This window comes from Syngnathus typhle, linkage group LG5 (assembly GCF_033458585.1).
Source record: "Syngnathus typhle isolate RoL2023-S1 ecotype Sweden linkage group LG5, RoL_Styp_1.0, whole genome shotgun sequence".
Lineage (NCBI taxonomy): Eukaryota > Metazoa > Chordata > Actinopteri > Syngnathiformes > Syngnathidae > Syngnathus > Syngnathus typhle.
The window spans coordinates 2,527,004-2,543,083 of NC_083742.1; the positions used below are offsets into that span (position 1 = coordinate 2,527,004).

Here is a 16,080-nt window from a genome sequence, read left to right on the forward strand (position 1 = left end):
TATCTTCTGAACACTACTATATACATGCATGCATTTACATGCACATACAGTATATGTGCGCATGCACTCATTGCCACATATTGCCTGTTTTCCTGGCAGGGTGGACTACTGCTTCTAAGAGGACCATCGGGGTGTGGAAAGACTGCTACAATGCATGTTTTGTCTCGCGAGCTGGGCTTCAGAATTCAGGAGTGGATCAACCCACCTAACCTGGTCTGGTGTAGTCAGCAAGGTGAGGCTAACAATGAGGCTCAAAGTACAAATTTATTGTTATACGTAATTTTTGGTATACAGTGGAGCCTCGGTTTTCGACCACAATCCGTTCCAGAAGGTTGTTCGAGAAGTTCGAATTCCTAATCATGTTTCGCCATTACAAATAATGGAAAAAAAAAAATCCGTTCCAAGCAAAATAAAACGCCTTTTTTAAGCATTTTTTCATTTGCACATTTTTGTCCGATCGCGCAACTGCAGCGGACCGCCGAACGTGCAACCGTAGCACGTCGTCGACCGCGCAACTGCACCGCGCTGGTCGCATTATTGTGACAGAGGCGTCGCTGAAATTTAGAAAATATTTTTAAAGTCCTGATGTACTTTCCAAAATTTAAGTGGACCTCAGTGCGCAGGGAGCTTAGTTTTGTCCGATTGCGCAACTGCAGCGCACCGCCGAACGCGCAACCGTAGCGCGCCGCCGACCGCACAACTGCACCGCGCTGGTCGCATTATTGTGACAGAGCGGTCGCTAAAATTTAGAAAATATTTTTAAAAACCTAATGGACTTTCCAAAATTTAAGTGGACCTCAGTCCGCAGGGAGCTTAATTTGGTCTGATCGCGCAACCGCAGCTCACTGTCACATTGCTTTAGGAGCGTCTTTGTGTTTTAGGGTGGCTTTACTGCTCCCACTTGCTTCCTTTGAAGGCATGATTTGAGTTGATGCAAAACTCAGAGTAACGGGAATGTAATAACGAACGGAGGTTCGACAACCGAATTTCGTCGGACAACCAAAGCAAACAAATCTTGAATTTTTTGTTCGAATACCGATTTGTTCAAGAACTGGGACGTTCGAAAACCGAGGTTGCGTCATATCAGCCAATCCCAGTTGCCCTTCGTTGTACAGAGGGGTGACGCCAGGTCGGACAAAAAAAAGCGTGATTTTTATTGGACAATACGGTGCCTACAGGGTCGTGAGAGATAAAATTCCATCCACTTTATTTAAAATTTAAGCTAGCTAGCTGGTGTGTGCCAGGCAAGCAAGAAAGATAACGAAGAGAAAAAAAGATGACGATTACCGAATATATCAGAGTGAGTGGACTGAAGAATTAGCATTTGCGGAGAGAAGAGGCTCTGGTACGTGCCTCACATGCAATGACAAAATTGCATCAATATCAAGCGCCACTTTGAGATGCGACATGCTACATTTGCAACCAAATACCCAGCTGGGGACAGCTGAGTATTGCTGAGGCGTGAGTCGTCGTGAGTTGTCACCTTATCGTGGTGGAGGGGTTTGCGTGCCCCTATGATCCTAGGAGCCATGTTGTCAGGCCTGGAGGCGGGGCTCAAAGTGCGCGCCTTCGCCCATGGGGCCCGGCCGGGCACAGCCCGAAAAGGAAACGTGGGTCCCCCTTCCCATGGGCTCACCATCTGTGAGAAGGGCCAAAGGGGTCGGGTGCAGTGTAAGCTGGGCGGCGGCCAAAGGCAAGGACCTTGGCGGTCCGATCCCGGGCTGCAGAAGCTGGCTCTTGGGACATGGAATGTCACCTCTCTAGCTGGAAAGGAGCCCAAGCTGGTGTGCGAGGCAGAAAGGTTCCGACTAGAAATAGTCGGACTTGCCTTCACACTCAGTTTGGGTTCCGGTACAAGCCCTCTCGAGAGGGGCTGGACTCTCTTACACTCTGGAGTTGCCCACGGTGAGAGGCGTCGAGTAGGTGTGGGTATACTTCTTGCCCCCCCGGCTGCACATTGTGGTTCACCCCGGTGAACGAGAGGGTAGCCTCCCTCCGCCTTTGGGTGGGGGGACGGGTCCTGACTGTTGTTTGTGTCTATGCACCAAATGGCAGCTCAGAGTACCCACCCTTCTTGGAGTCCCTAGAGAAAGTGCTGGAGAGCACTCCTTCTGGGGACTCCATTGTTCTACTGGGTGACTTCAATGCTCACGTGGGCAATGACAGTGAGACTTGGACGGGCGTGATTGGGAGGAACGGCCCCCCCGATCTCAACCCGAGCGGTGTTCTATTATTGGACATATGTGCTTGACACGGATTTTCTATAATGAACACCAGCTTCAACTCCCACCTCCGGCAGAGCTTTTCCCACGCGGGGGACATTGAGTCAGAGTGGACCATGTTCCGCACCTCCATTGTTGAGGCGACCGACCGGAGCTGTGGCCGTAAGGTCGGTGCCTGTCGTGGCGGCAATGCCCCGAACCCGCTGGTGGACACCGGCGGTAAGGGATGCCGTCAAGCTGAAGAAGGAGTCCTATTGGTCCGTTTCGGCCTGCGGGACTCCGGAGGCAGCTGACAGGTACCGGATGGCCAAGCGGAACGCGGCTTCGGCGGTTGCTGAGGCAAAAACCCGGCCGTGGGAGGAGTTTGGCAACGCCATGGAGAATGACTTCCGGACGGCTTCGAGGAAATTCTGGTCCACCATCCGGCGTCTCAGGAGGGTGAAGCAGTGCAACTTCAACACTGTTTACAGTGGGGATGGCGTGCTGCTGACCTCGACTCGGGACGTTGTGAGTCGGTGGGGAGATTACTTCGAAGACCTTCTCAATTCCACCTACACGCCTTCCATTGTGGAAGCAGGGCCTGGAGACTCTGAGGCGGAAACTCCAATCCCTGCGGTCAAAGTCACTGAGGTAGTTAAAAAACACCTTGGGAAGGCCCCAGGGGTGGATGAGATCCACCCGGAGTTCTTAAAGGCTCTGGATGTTGTGGGGCTGTCATGGCTGACACGCCTCTACAACATTCAAAGTCAAAGTCTGCTTTATTGTCAATTTCTTCACATGCCAAGACACACAAAGAAATCGAAATTACGTTCCCACTATCCCACGGTGACAAGACATAGTACACAATATACATACAAGTAAACAACACAAAACAAATAAAAACAAGGCAAACAATGAATAAATAAAAAAATAAAAAATTAATAAAAAAATAAAAACAAGAAGGCACAAACAATGAATAAATAAAAAAATAAAAAATGAATAAAAAAAATAAAAACAAGAAGGCACAAACAATGAATAAATCAAAAAAATAAAAAATGAATAAAAAAAATAAAAACAAGAAGGCACAAACAATGATTAAAGAAGAGTAATGAAAAAATAATAAATTAACAATTAACATAATAAAGAGGAAAATAAATAATTGCGAGGACATCGGGTACAGTGCCTCTGGAATGGCAGACCGGGGTGGTGGTTCCCCTCTTTAAGAAGGGGGACCGGAGGGTGTGTTCCAATTACAGGGGAATCACACTCCGCAGCCTCCCTGGTAAGGTCTCTTCAGCGGTGCTGGAGAGGAGGGTCCGTCGGGAAGTCGAACCTCGGACTCAGGAGGAGCAGTGTGGCTTTCGTCCTGGCCGTGGAACAGTGGACCAGCTCTACACCCTCGGCAGGATCCTTGAGGGTGCATGGGAGTTTGCTCAACCAGACAACATGTGTTTTGTGGACTTGGAGAAGGCGTTCAACCGTGTCCCTCGGGAGGTTCTGTGGAGGGTGCTTAGGGAGTACGGGATGCCAATTGATAAGGGCGGTTTGGTCCCTGTATCACCGATGCCAAAGTTTGGTCCGCATTTCCGGCAGTAGGTCTGATTCGTTCCCAGTGAGGGGTGGACTCCGCCAAGGCTGCCCTTTGTCACCGATTCTGTTCATAATTTGTATGGACAGAATTTCTAGGCGCAGCCGAGTCGTTGAGGGGGTCCGGTTTGGGGACCTCAGCATCGCGTCTCTGCGTTTTGCAGACAACGTGGTGCTGTTGGCTTCTTCAGGCCGTGGTCTCCAGCTCTCACTGAAGCGTTCGCAGCCGAGTGAGAAGCGGTCGGGATGAGGGTCAGCACCTCCAAATCCGAGTCCATGGTCCTCGGTCGGAAAAGGGTGAAATGCCCTCTCCGGTTTTGGGATGAGATCCTGCCCCAAGTAGAGGAGTTCAAGTATCTTGGGGTCTTGTTTACGAGTGAAGGGAGGATGGAGCGCGAGATCGACAGGCGGATTGGAGCAGCGTCAGCAGTAATGCGCACTCGGTACCGGTCCATCGTGGTAAAGAGAGAGCTGAGCCAAAAGGCAAAGCTCTCAATTTACCGGTCGATTTACGCTCCTACCCTCACCTATGGTCACGAGCTATGGGTCGTGACCGAAAGAAAAACCACTTACAACACGCACTTAAAATATGTCAGTATCCGCAATGGGCAATTTCTAAAGGTGCAGGACAGGTCAAAAACAACACAGGGTAGAAAGAAAATACAAACAAGTAAACAAGAACAAGAGGAGAGCCGTACCCTCATCATTGTGAATTTCCCGCCACGTGAACGGGTCACTGACAGACCCGTTGGGAAGTCGGAAGTCAGACAGAGCGCGGGAGTTTCGCCAGGTGTGCTGTGTTTCAGCTCGAGGTTGGAGTGACAGCTCGTTCAACTGACAGATCAGTTTCATCGACAACCTTCGTTCTTCTAACACTGACAAAACTGTCTGAAAAGTTATCAAGCCCGACTTGAAATCGGCAAGGCAAAGCACGAAAGACTTGTTCGTGAGTACACCGAAGCAGCATCGCTTGTTTCAGAGGGGAAGTGCACAACTAGCCGCGAAAGCTACAACACACTGCTTCATTGCTAAAAAAACCAACAAGCGCGTTCCAAACATGGGTCCGAAGAAGGCGTCAGCGGTTCCCCTCTTTTCGGTGGAGGAGACCGAAGATATTAAAAAGGCGTTGGACTTCCTCACTGAAGAAGTCTCGGTTATCAGGATGGAGCAGAAAGCTATCCTCAAGCTGGTCGAGGAGGTCAAAGCTCTCCGCAGTCGGAATGAGGAGAACGAAAAGAAAATCACCTTCCTGGAAAGCAGGGTTGCTGACCTGGAGCAATACACCAGAATCAATGACGTGATCATCTCCGGAGTTAATATCAAAGCCCGATCATACGCCCGGGCAGTGGCCGCTGGCGAGGGAGGTGAGCCCGACGAACTGGATGTTAGCTCCACGGAGCAACAGGTGGCTACTTTCCTGCAGTCCAAGGGGATACAGCTGGACTGCGACAACATCGAAGCTTGCCACCCTCTGCCCAAGAGGAGTCCCGGAGACAAACCCGCTGTCATCATGCGGTTTGTCAACAGAAAGCACAAGATTGCACTATTAAAACAAGGAAGAAAACTGAGAGGAACCGACGTCTACATCAATGAGCACCTGACCAAGCACAACGCTGATATTGCCAAAAAAGCACGCTACCTGAGGAAGCAGAAAAAAATTCAACATACCTGGACTACAAACTGTAAAATATTTATCAAGCTCAATGGATCACCGGAGGAAGCAAAAGTGCTGATGGTAAGGAGTATCGAGGAGCTGGATAGATACCAATGATCATCATGCAGGACTGTAAGGTAAACTCTACTCACAACCATGACACGCATCGAAAGAAATCAAGCATCTACACCTGAAGACATCAGTAACATAACACAGAGGATTAGTGAACACGACAAACTGGAACTCCAATCATTTCAATACACTGACCACAGTTCACTGGATATGGAACATGATATAGACCCGGATAACAACTTCTTTAACTCAATCAACAATAACTGCAGTTATCATACTAATGAGGAATTTAATAGAATCAATACAGATAGTAGACTGTCTATTATACATATTAACAGTAGGAGTCTCTATGCCAACTTTACAAACATTAAGGATTATCTTCATCAGTTTACTCGCCCATTCAACATTATTGCAATAACGGAAACATGGATCAACGCAGTAAAAGAGGCGGACTTTGAGCTGGAGGGATATGACTTTATACACATAGATCGACAAAACAAAGGTGGAGGAGGAGTTGCGATATATATGGAAAAGACATTAAACCTCAGGGTGATACAGGATATGTCAATGGTAGTTAACAACATATTGGAATGCATAACAATTGAAATACTTAAGGAAAAAAAGAAAAATGTAATCATTAGCTGTATATATCGGACACCAGGTTCCAGCATTGAACTGTTCACAGAATGGATGGAGGAGGTATTTTCAAAGGTCAGTTGCAAAACAATTTTCATCTGTGGAGACTTCAACATTGATTTACTCAATCCAAACAAGCACAAACTGACCGAACACTTTTTTAACACAATATATAGCATGAACTTGTATCCAAAAATCACTAGACCAACCAGAATAACTTCTCACTGTGCCACTCTTATTGATAATATATTCACAAATGACATTTTAAACAACACCATAAGTGGGTTATTAGTCAGCGACATCAGTGACCATTTGCCAGTTTTTATGATTTTTGATGACAACTATAAAACTATCCAACTGGCCAAAAAACAGGAATACAGAAGAATTAGAACAGAAGAAACAATAAACGCATTTAAAAATGGTTTAATGTCACAGAATTGGGACATTATATACAATGAAAATAATATTAACTGTGCATATGAGGAATTCTTAAAAATTTTCAAAAGGTTATATGACAAATACTGCCCTGTAAAAGTATATAATAGGAAACTAAAGTATGTAGATCATCCCTGGATTACAAAGGGCTTACAAAATGCCTGTAAAAAGAAAAATACACTTTACAGAGAATTTATAAGACAAAGAACTAAAGTGGCAGAAAATAAATATCAACAATATAAGAATAAACTAATTCATATTAAAAGAGCTGCTAGAAAAGAATACTATAGTAAGATAATAAATGATAATAAAAACAACACCAAAGAAATATGGAATATAATGAATACTGTAATAAAAAATGGCTCTAAAAAAATTAATTATCCTAAATATTTTACTATCAGGAATACTGATGAGCATGATATGCAAGAAGTGGCTGAAAACTTCAATACATTCTTTGTAAATACGGGACCTGATCTGGCCAAACAAATCCCAGATTCAGTAACAACTGAGGAGCAATGTAATAGTTTAATAGATAGGAATCTGAGCTCAATGTTCCTCAAAGCAGCGGATGAGAAAGAAATTATAAAGATAGTTTCCCAATGCACAAACAAGACATCCAAAGACTGTGATGACATTGACATGAGTATCATAAAACGAGTAATTGAGGGGGTCTCTAAACCATTAACATACATCTGTAACCTATCATTTCAGACCGGTATATTTCCAGATAAAATGAAAATAGCAAAAATCATACCTTTGTATAAAACCGGGAACAAACACCACTTCACAAACTACAGACCTGTATCATTATTATCACAATTTTCTAAAATACTGGAAAAACTTTTCAATAACCGACTGGACAAATTTATAGATAAACATAAAATACTCACTGACAGTCAATATGGATTTAGATCCAACAGAGCAACATCACTGGCAATAATTGACACAGTGGAGGAAATTACTAAAGCAATAGACTTAAAACAATATACAGTTGGGATATTCATTGATCTAAGAAAGGCATTTGACACAATAAATCATGAAATATTATTCAATAAATTACATCGGTATGGCATCAGGGGGGAACCATTAGCTTGGATCAAGAGCTATTTAACAAAAAGGAAACAGTTTGTGAAGTTGGGTGACACTTGTTCAACGTGTTTGGACATTAGTTGTGGCGTCCCTCAGGGGTCAGCGTTGGGCCCTAAACTTTTTCTATTATATATAAATGATATATGCAAGGTATCACATAATTTGAAGATGGTTTTGTTTGCAGATGATACAAATATGTTTTGTTCTGGTAGTGATTTACACACCTTAACAACACTAATAAATAATGAATTAAGCAAATTAAAGGTATGGTTGGACAGCAATAAATTATCCTTAAACCTAAGCAAAACAAGAGTAATACTTTTTGGTAATCACAGAACTAATTTGAAAATAGAGATAAAGCTGGATGGGGTTAATATTGAAAGAGTGAATGAGATTAAATTTTTAGGGGTGATAATAGATGATAAGATCAGTTGGAAATCACAAGTTAAACATGTACAAACTAAAATCTCAAGGTGCATCGCAGTATTAAATAGAGCAAAACAGGTTCTGGATCATACAACACTTCGCATCCTTTATAATACATTAGTCCTTCCATATTTTATGTATTGTGTAGAAATTTGGGGTAATAATTATATAAGCACAATATATCCACTTATTATTTTACAAAAAAAAGCAATACGGATCATTCATGGGGCAGGATACAGGGATCATACAAATTCATTATTCTTAAAGTCAAAACTCATCAAACTCAAAGATATAGTGGAATTCCGGACAGCACAAATACTTTTTAAAGCAAAAAATAATCTGTTGCCAACTAATATTCAGAATCTTTTCATTGGGAGGGAAGGGGGTTATAAATTAAGGGGGACATTTAATTACAGGATTAGGAAGGCACGTACAACAAAAAGAACATTCTGTATTTCAATATGTGGAGTTAAATTATGGAATACTTTGGAGGAAACGCTCAGGGAATGTTCAAACATCTATCAGTTTAAAAAAGGATATAAAGAAGAAATTATTTTTACAAGGTACAGGAATGAGGGTGTATAAGAATAAGGGGTCCTTAGTAATTATTGATTTACGTTTCTTTGTTGGTTTTGTTTGTCTGTTTGTCTTGTTCAGGCTGTTTTTATTTGGTTTATTTCTACCATTCAGGTATTTTGTGTTGTATTTGAGGTATGTATGAATGTTAAGTGTCTGTGTGTGAAATATACGTACGTATTAATAGTGTGTTGGTGCATGTTTAGTGTCTAGTGAGCAGCAGGTGGGGGATAATTTAGTAATTTAGTACTTTGTTGGGATAACTGAGGCAAAATGATTTATGGCTGGGTATTTAGGGATTATTAAATAGGGGGTGGGATTAAATAAATTATACTTCTTCCTACTCCTTTTCAGACATGTGAATGTGACTTATGGTTCTTTTGCGGCTATATGTATATGTATGAATGTAGGTACGTCTGTATGTGTATATGCATGTATTTTGTCATGTCCTTTATTGTGTACAATAAGCTTATTCTTCTTTTTTCACATGTTTGAAATAAATAAACGAAACGAAACGAAGAACACAGAGGAATGGTGACGTTGCCATAAGTGAGAGGGATTACGGAACGCATCCAAAGAACCATGAGAAAATACAACCTTAACACACCTGTCAAATCACATACAACACTCCGTCTGATACTGGTTCACCCAAAGGACAGAATCCACCCGGTAAACAAATGCAACTCCATATACGAGACACCATGAAAGTCATGGAATAAATCATACATCGGGGAGACAGGAAGGACCTTCATTACAAGAAAAACAGAACACAAGAACGAGTGTGAGAAGGAGACAGCAACAAGACAAACAAGAGCAATAAAACAACAAGCAGAACAGGAACACAACAAGTCAGCCATCACAGACCACTGCAAAAGAGAGAATCAAAGTCAAAAAGTCAAAGTCTGCTTTATTGTCAATTTCTTCACATGCCAAGACACACAAAGAAATCGATATAACGTTCTCACTATCCCACGGTGACAAGACATAGTACTAGGGATGCACCGAAAATTCGGCCACCGAAAAACTTCGGCCGAAAATGACCCAAAAGTGCATTTTCGGTTTTTGGCCGAAAGACCTAAATCACCGAAACAACACGGCCGAAACTTGTGATGACGTGAGCAAACAGCGCAGCCAGCACGCGGGAAAACGGGATAAGAGCCAGCATGTCTGCGGTGTGGACTGATTTCACTATCTAGTCAAGTCAAGTCAAGTTTATTTGTATAGCCCTAAATCACAAGCAGTCTCAAAGGGCTTCACATAGACAGAAATTGACAATTATTCTCAAAGCATCCCCTGATCTTAAGCTCCCAAAAGGGCATGGAAAAACTTAAAAACCCCTACTGGGGGAAAATAAGAAACCTTGAGAAGGGACCACAGATGGAAGGATCCCCCTTTCAGGATCACCAGGTTGGAATGGATGCAGAGAGGGCACAAATGATACAACATGAACATCAATGAAATAAAAAGTCCATGTCAGAGCAGTCCTGGCAGTGTCTACGAGGAGGTTGAGCTGCAGTTCCCCCATCCTGAATTAACCCACGAGAATCCAAATAGCCGCTGTCAGCATGGGTGCCACCTAACCACCTCCCCGGCCGGGGAGGGGGGAGGGAGGGATTGGAGAGGGAGAGAAAACAAACTCCAGCCGAATCGGCCACTACAGGTTAGTTAAAGGCTATGTCATAGAAATGTTTCTTTAAACGTGTCTTAAATGTTTCTACTGAGGTAGCAGTTCTAATATCCATTGGTAGGGCATTCCAAAGCTCTGGAGCCCGAATAGAAATTGCTCTAGAGCCTGCAGACATTTTCTTGGCCCTCGGTGTCACTAAAAGGGTAGCGTTTTGCGAACGAAGGTTACGAGACGGAACATAAGGAACAACTAGGTCGACGAGATATGAAGGCGCTAAGCCATACAGTGATTTATAGGTTAATAGAAGAACCTTGAAATCACATCTTAAATGGACCGGGAGCCAATGTAAGTTGGATAGTATTGGGGTAATGTGATCAAATTTTCTTGCCCGAGAGAGCAGCCTTGCAGCAGCATTTTGTACTAACTGTAGACTTTTGATGCGGGACTTAGGAAGACCCGATAATAGTACATTACAGTAGTCCAGGCGCGACGTGACGAACGCATGAATAATAGTTTCTGCATCACCGGTCGAGAGGATCGGACGAATCTTTGCAATATTACGAAGGTGAAAAAACGCAATTCTGGTTATATTCTTAATGTGCTTTTGAAAGGAGAAAGTTTGGTCAAATATTACCCCGAGACTAGTTACAGTATCGCTTTGAGTGATAGTACGGTTATCTATAGTTATAGCGGTTTCCTTGAATAAGTGTTGATAACGAGTTGGCCCAATTATCAACATCTCGGTTTTATCTGGGTTAAGACGAAGGAAGTTGAGAGACATCCATTGCTTGATCTCCGCAAGGCACGCCTCAAGATTACAACAATCCCGCGGATCTGTCATTGATAACGGCATATATAATAATAATAATAATAAATTATATTTATAACGCACTTTACATTTGGGGTAATCTCAAAGTGCTACATGGCAGATAAAAAACAAGAAAACAAAACAAGGACAAGTTTAGAACAACGACAACCAAGATATGAGAGAAATTACGGAAATGCTAAGGTAAAGAGGTGAGTTTTAAGTCCAGTTTTGAAAGAGTCAGTGGATTGGGGTGCTCTTAGGTGGTCGGGGAGGGAGTTCCATAGTGTAGGGGCTGTATGGCAGAAGGCCCGGTCGCCCATGGTGCGCAGCTTGGTTTTAGGAACGTGGAGAAGGTGTGAATTGGATGAGCGGAGGCTTCGGGTGGCAGGTTTTGGGGCAAGGAGTTCTTTGAGATATGGGGGAGCATGTCCAAGGATACAATGGTGAGTGAGGAGGGCGATCTTATAATCAATTCGGAATTTGATGGGGAGCCAGTGCAGAGAACGGAGGATGGGTGTGATGTGATTGCTTTTCCGCACCCCCATCAGGATCCTAGCAGCGCTGTTTTGAATGTACTGAAGCCTATGGAGGCTCTTGCTAGGGATCCCGATGAGGAGTGCGTTACAATAGTCTATCCTTGAGGAGACAAAGGCGTGGACAAGTTTCTCAGCATCCGTCAGGGTAAGTGTGGGGCGGAGTTTGGAGATATTTCTGAGGTGGAAGAAGGAGGTTTTGCAGATGTGTTTTATGTGTGACTCAAGGTTGAGTTGAGGGTCCAGTTTCACACCCAGGTTGGTGACAGTGGCTGAGAGGGGAATAGTGAGACCGGCGAATAAGATGCTTGTTATTGGGCAGGTATGGATCTGATGGGGAGTGCCAATTAACATGGCTTGGGTTTTGTCACTGTTAACTTGCAGGAAGCTGAGATTCATCCACGCCTTTATCTCCTCCAGACACAGGGAGAGGATGGATGAGGGAGATGGAGAAGGCTGGGTTATGGAGGGCGGGGGGTCAAGTTTGAGGTATAGCTGGGTGTCGTCCGCATAACAATGAAATGAGATGCCGAACTTCCTGATTATATTGCCGAGGGGTAGTATGTAGAGAGTGAAGAGGGTAGGACCGAGTACAGATCCCTGGGGGACACCGGAGGTGACAGTGTGAGTGTCGGATTTTTTCCCCCCCAGGGAAACGTACTCGGTCCGGTTTGAGAGGTAGGACTGAAGCCAGGTTAGAGCAGTGCCAGAGAATCCAGTGGAGTGAAGCTGGTTAAGGAGGATATTGTGGTTGACAGTGTCAAATGCAGCGGACAGATCCAACAGGATGAGAAGTGACGGGGAGCCTGCATCGGCAGCCATGAGAAGGTCGTTGGTGACCCTAACAAGTGCTGTTTCAGTGCTGTGGCCAGAGCGGAACCCGGATTGAAATTTCTCAGCGATGTTATTGCGGGTAAGATGAGTGTGAAGTTGGGCAGCTACCACTTTTTCCAGAACCTTGGAGAGGAACGGGAGTTTAGATATTGGTCTGTAGTTGGCAAGGTTGTCCGGGTCAAGTGAGGGTTTTTTGAGCAGGGGGTTAATAATGGCAGTCTTCAGTGCAGGGGGTACAGAGCCAGACTGGAGTGAGAGGTTGATGACATTGGTTATTAGGGGACTAATGGCTGAGGTTTGTTGTTTAATGAGGGCTGTGGGGAAAGGGTCCAGGGCACATGTGGAGGGCTTCATCTTTTTGATGATGTCCTCTACCTCCGACTGCAAGATAGGGGAGAAGCAGCGGAGAGGCTGGACTATCCCGGGTGGAAGGAAGGGGGGAGGAGGTGAAGTGGTGGTGCCAGAAGAGGAGAGGAGCTGGGTGCGGATGTTGTTAACCTTAGCGGTAAAAAAGGTCATAAAGTTATTGGACACTACCTCTGAGGATTCTGTTGGAGTGGTGTGATGGGGTTTGAGAAAGTGATTGATGGTTGAAAAGAGTTGTTTTGAGTTTCCAGGGGTATTGTTTATGATATTGGAATAGAACTGGGCACGTGCAGTCCCAAGGGCTTTTGAGTAGGCCTTCTGGTGTTCTTTGTAGGCCTGTTTGTGCACGGTCAGTCCTGAGGCTTTAAGACGACGCTCCAGGATGCGCCCAGTCGACTTCAACAGACGCAGCTCACTGGTGTACCAGGGGGCTGAGTGTGAAAAAGTGACTGTTTTGGTTTTTTGGGGGGCATGGATACTTAGAAGTTTGGCCAAAGAGTTATTGTAATGGTCCACTGCCTTGCTGACTGATGTAAAGGTTGCAGAGGAGGAGGAGAGAAACTGGAGGTCCTGTGCTATAGTGTCTTGATTGATGTTTTTGAAATTTCTGAATGAGATTTGCCGCTTGGGTTTGGAGTGGGGGCGTGGGAAAGGAAGTTCCATTTGAATAAGTTTGTGGTCAGACACACCGACCTCGAGAACTTGCAGGTTGCTTATTGCCGATGAGGAGATGACAAGGTCAAGTGTATGCCCTTTGTCATGTGTGGGGACATTTACATATTGGGTGAGGTGTAAACAGTCCAATAGTTGCAACAGGTCAGAGGCAGAGGGGCTGGAGGGGGTGTCGACGTGGATGTTAACATCACCCAGTATGATTAGATTAGAGGAAGTGGAGGTACAGAGGGTAGTGAGTAGATCGTGTAGTTCTGGAATGAAAGAGGAGTTTGGTTTAGGAGGGCGGTAAATAAGTAAAACTGTGATGGGATATGGAGGTTTACATTTGAATGCAAGGGATTCGAATGAGGAGTGGTCAGGTAGAGGGAGGGGGGACAGCTCTAGATCAAGACGGTGGAGTACAGCCAGGCCACCGCCACGGCCAATGCTGCGAGGTTTAGTTATGTATCTATAACCAGAGGGACAGGCTTCATTGAGGGATTGATAGACATCAGGTGGTTGCCAGGTCTCAGTCAGGCACATTATGTCTAGGCCTTTGTCCAGGATGAGGTCGTGAATAAATGATGATTTACGGGTGAGTGCTTGGATGTTGAGGAGATCCATTTTGATTGTGGCTGTGGGGCTGTGTTTAGGTAGGGGGCGAAGTAGAGAGAAATCCACTCCACGTTTTCTGTGCCGCATGCAGTGCAATCCACTCTGGGTTGGAGTAAGATCCACTCCGTGTTGGTGTCCGTTCCGTGCTGGAGAAATTAACACTCCGTGTTTTCCCGGCGACCCGGTGTCCGTCTTGTGTCGGAGTCTGCTCCGTGTAGGAGTACAGTCCGCACCATGTTTTCCAGGCCACCTGGAGTACTGCAGCCCCGCATGGTTGCTAAGATAAGATCCAAGTGCGCCAGGTATCTGATGACGTGTTTTACATGCGACGGGGTGTCGGGCGGAGGAGGAGCAGATGGATGGTACACTGTTATGGACGGGTTGGGAGAAAACAAAGTTACGACGGGTGCTTCTGTGGATGTAACGTGGTCTGCGGAGAAGTCCGAGTTGTTTGATGACTGAGACACACCCTGGAATGGTGTGATTACTCAGCTCCAGCAAGCGGGGGATGGAGTAAGTTAATATAGTGCCGGTTGGAGAACACTGAACTTGAGTGTTAGCCATTGGCTAGCCTAGCCAGGATGCCTTGGCGGGGGGTGGTGGGGTGGGCGCGCCGTAGTAGGTAGCAGGATCTGTGGAGGTTCGCCGCGGTCCAGGCGCACTGCACACTAAAACTAGAAGCTAAAAACTAAACTTAATAATGGCTAAAAAAATAAATAAATAAAAACACTAAAACTAAACTAATTCTAATTCTGGTGGAGAAGCGGCGAACAAGCAGCGCCAGCGTCCTCTCCCCAGATTACTTCCGCCTTGGTCCACACGCAGCTGATTCAATCAGATTGAGATTGCCGGAGAGATCATAATTGGACTACATGTCAATCTTTACCTTTAGCTCATAATTGGGTGTCATCCGCATAGCGTTGAAAACTAATATTATGTTTACGTATTATGTCGCCAAGCGGAATCATATAAATATTAAAAAGAATTGGTCCGAGAACCGATCCCTGTGGGACACCACACGTAACATTATAGAGCTCCGAGGACGCATTGCCATGGACCACTCGGTGCGTCCTGTTTGATAGATAGGAATGGAACCAGCCTAGTGCTGACCCTGAAGTACCAACACAACTTTTAAGACGCTCTAATAAAATATCTAAGTCTACAGTGTCGAAGGCAGCACTAAGATTGAGTAGTAACAGTACAGACGAAGTGTTTGAATCCATAGCTATGAGGAGATCATTAGTCACTTTAGCAAGTGCTGTCTCAGTGGAATGATTAGCTCTAAAACCAGACTGAAAAGTGTCATATCGATTATTGGCGAAGCCTTCAGAGCGGGGGATGAGGATGACTTGAGGACAGCGAGGGCCGACCTGTCTTGGGGCATCAAGTAGGCGAAAAAATCGTTCTCTTGCAAGATTACCGCCCACTTCAAGGACAGCAAGGACGTACGGAGCCTTTGGAAGGGCATTCAGACCATCACGGAATACAAGCCCGCGCCGCGAAGCTGTGAGGGCGACATCCGTCTGCTCAACCATCCAACCGCTTCTTTGCTCGCTTCGACGCTCAGAACAGAACTTGCCCGCTGAAGACCGCTCCCCCTCCACACGAGCAGCCCCTGTGCTTCTCTGCCGACAGCGTGAGGAGGGCGCTCGCCGCTATCAACGCCCGTAAGGCGGTGGGCCCTGACAACATCCCAGGTCGGGCGCTGAAAGACTGCGCTGGGGAGCTGACGGGTGTCTTCACGGACATCTTTAATATTTCCCTGCAGCAGGCCATTGTCCCTTCGTGTTTCAAGGCTACCACCATCGTACCTGTGCCGAAGAAACCTGGTCCGTCCTGCTGCAATGACTACCGACTCGTGGCACTGACGCCCATCATTATGAAGTGCTTTGAGCGGCTTGTCATGGAGCACATCAGATCCATTCTCCCCCCCACCATTGACCCCTTCCAGTTTGCGTACCGAGCCA

General features: G+C 45.3%; 1 protein-coding gene across 25 annotated transcripts in view; it reads left to right on the plus strand.

Moving 5' to 3' along the window:
* Nucleotides 1–16,080, plus strand: part of rad17 (RAD17 checkpoint clamp loader component) — a 180,642-nt gene that overhangs the window by 46,642 nt on the left and 117,920 nt on the right. For 24 of the 25 annotated variants that reach the window (XR_009714352.1, XR_009714351.1, XR_009714354.1 and 21 more), the window contains one exon: nucleotides 100–232. The exons of the other annotated variant lie outside the window; for it this stretch is intronic. Coding sequence is in view for 16 of the 24 variants with exons in the window: in XM_061277641.1 (XP_061133625.1) it covers nucleotides 100–232 (133 nt within the window). In the remaining 8 variants the exon portion in view is untranslated. The remainder of the gene's footprint in view (nucleotides 1–99; nucleotides 233–16,080) is intronic. 25 annotated transcript variants of the gene reach the window in all.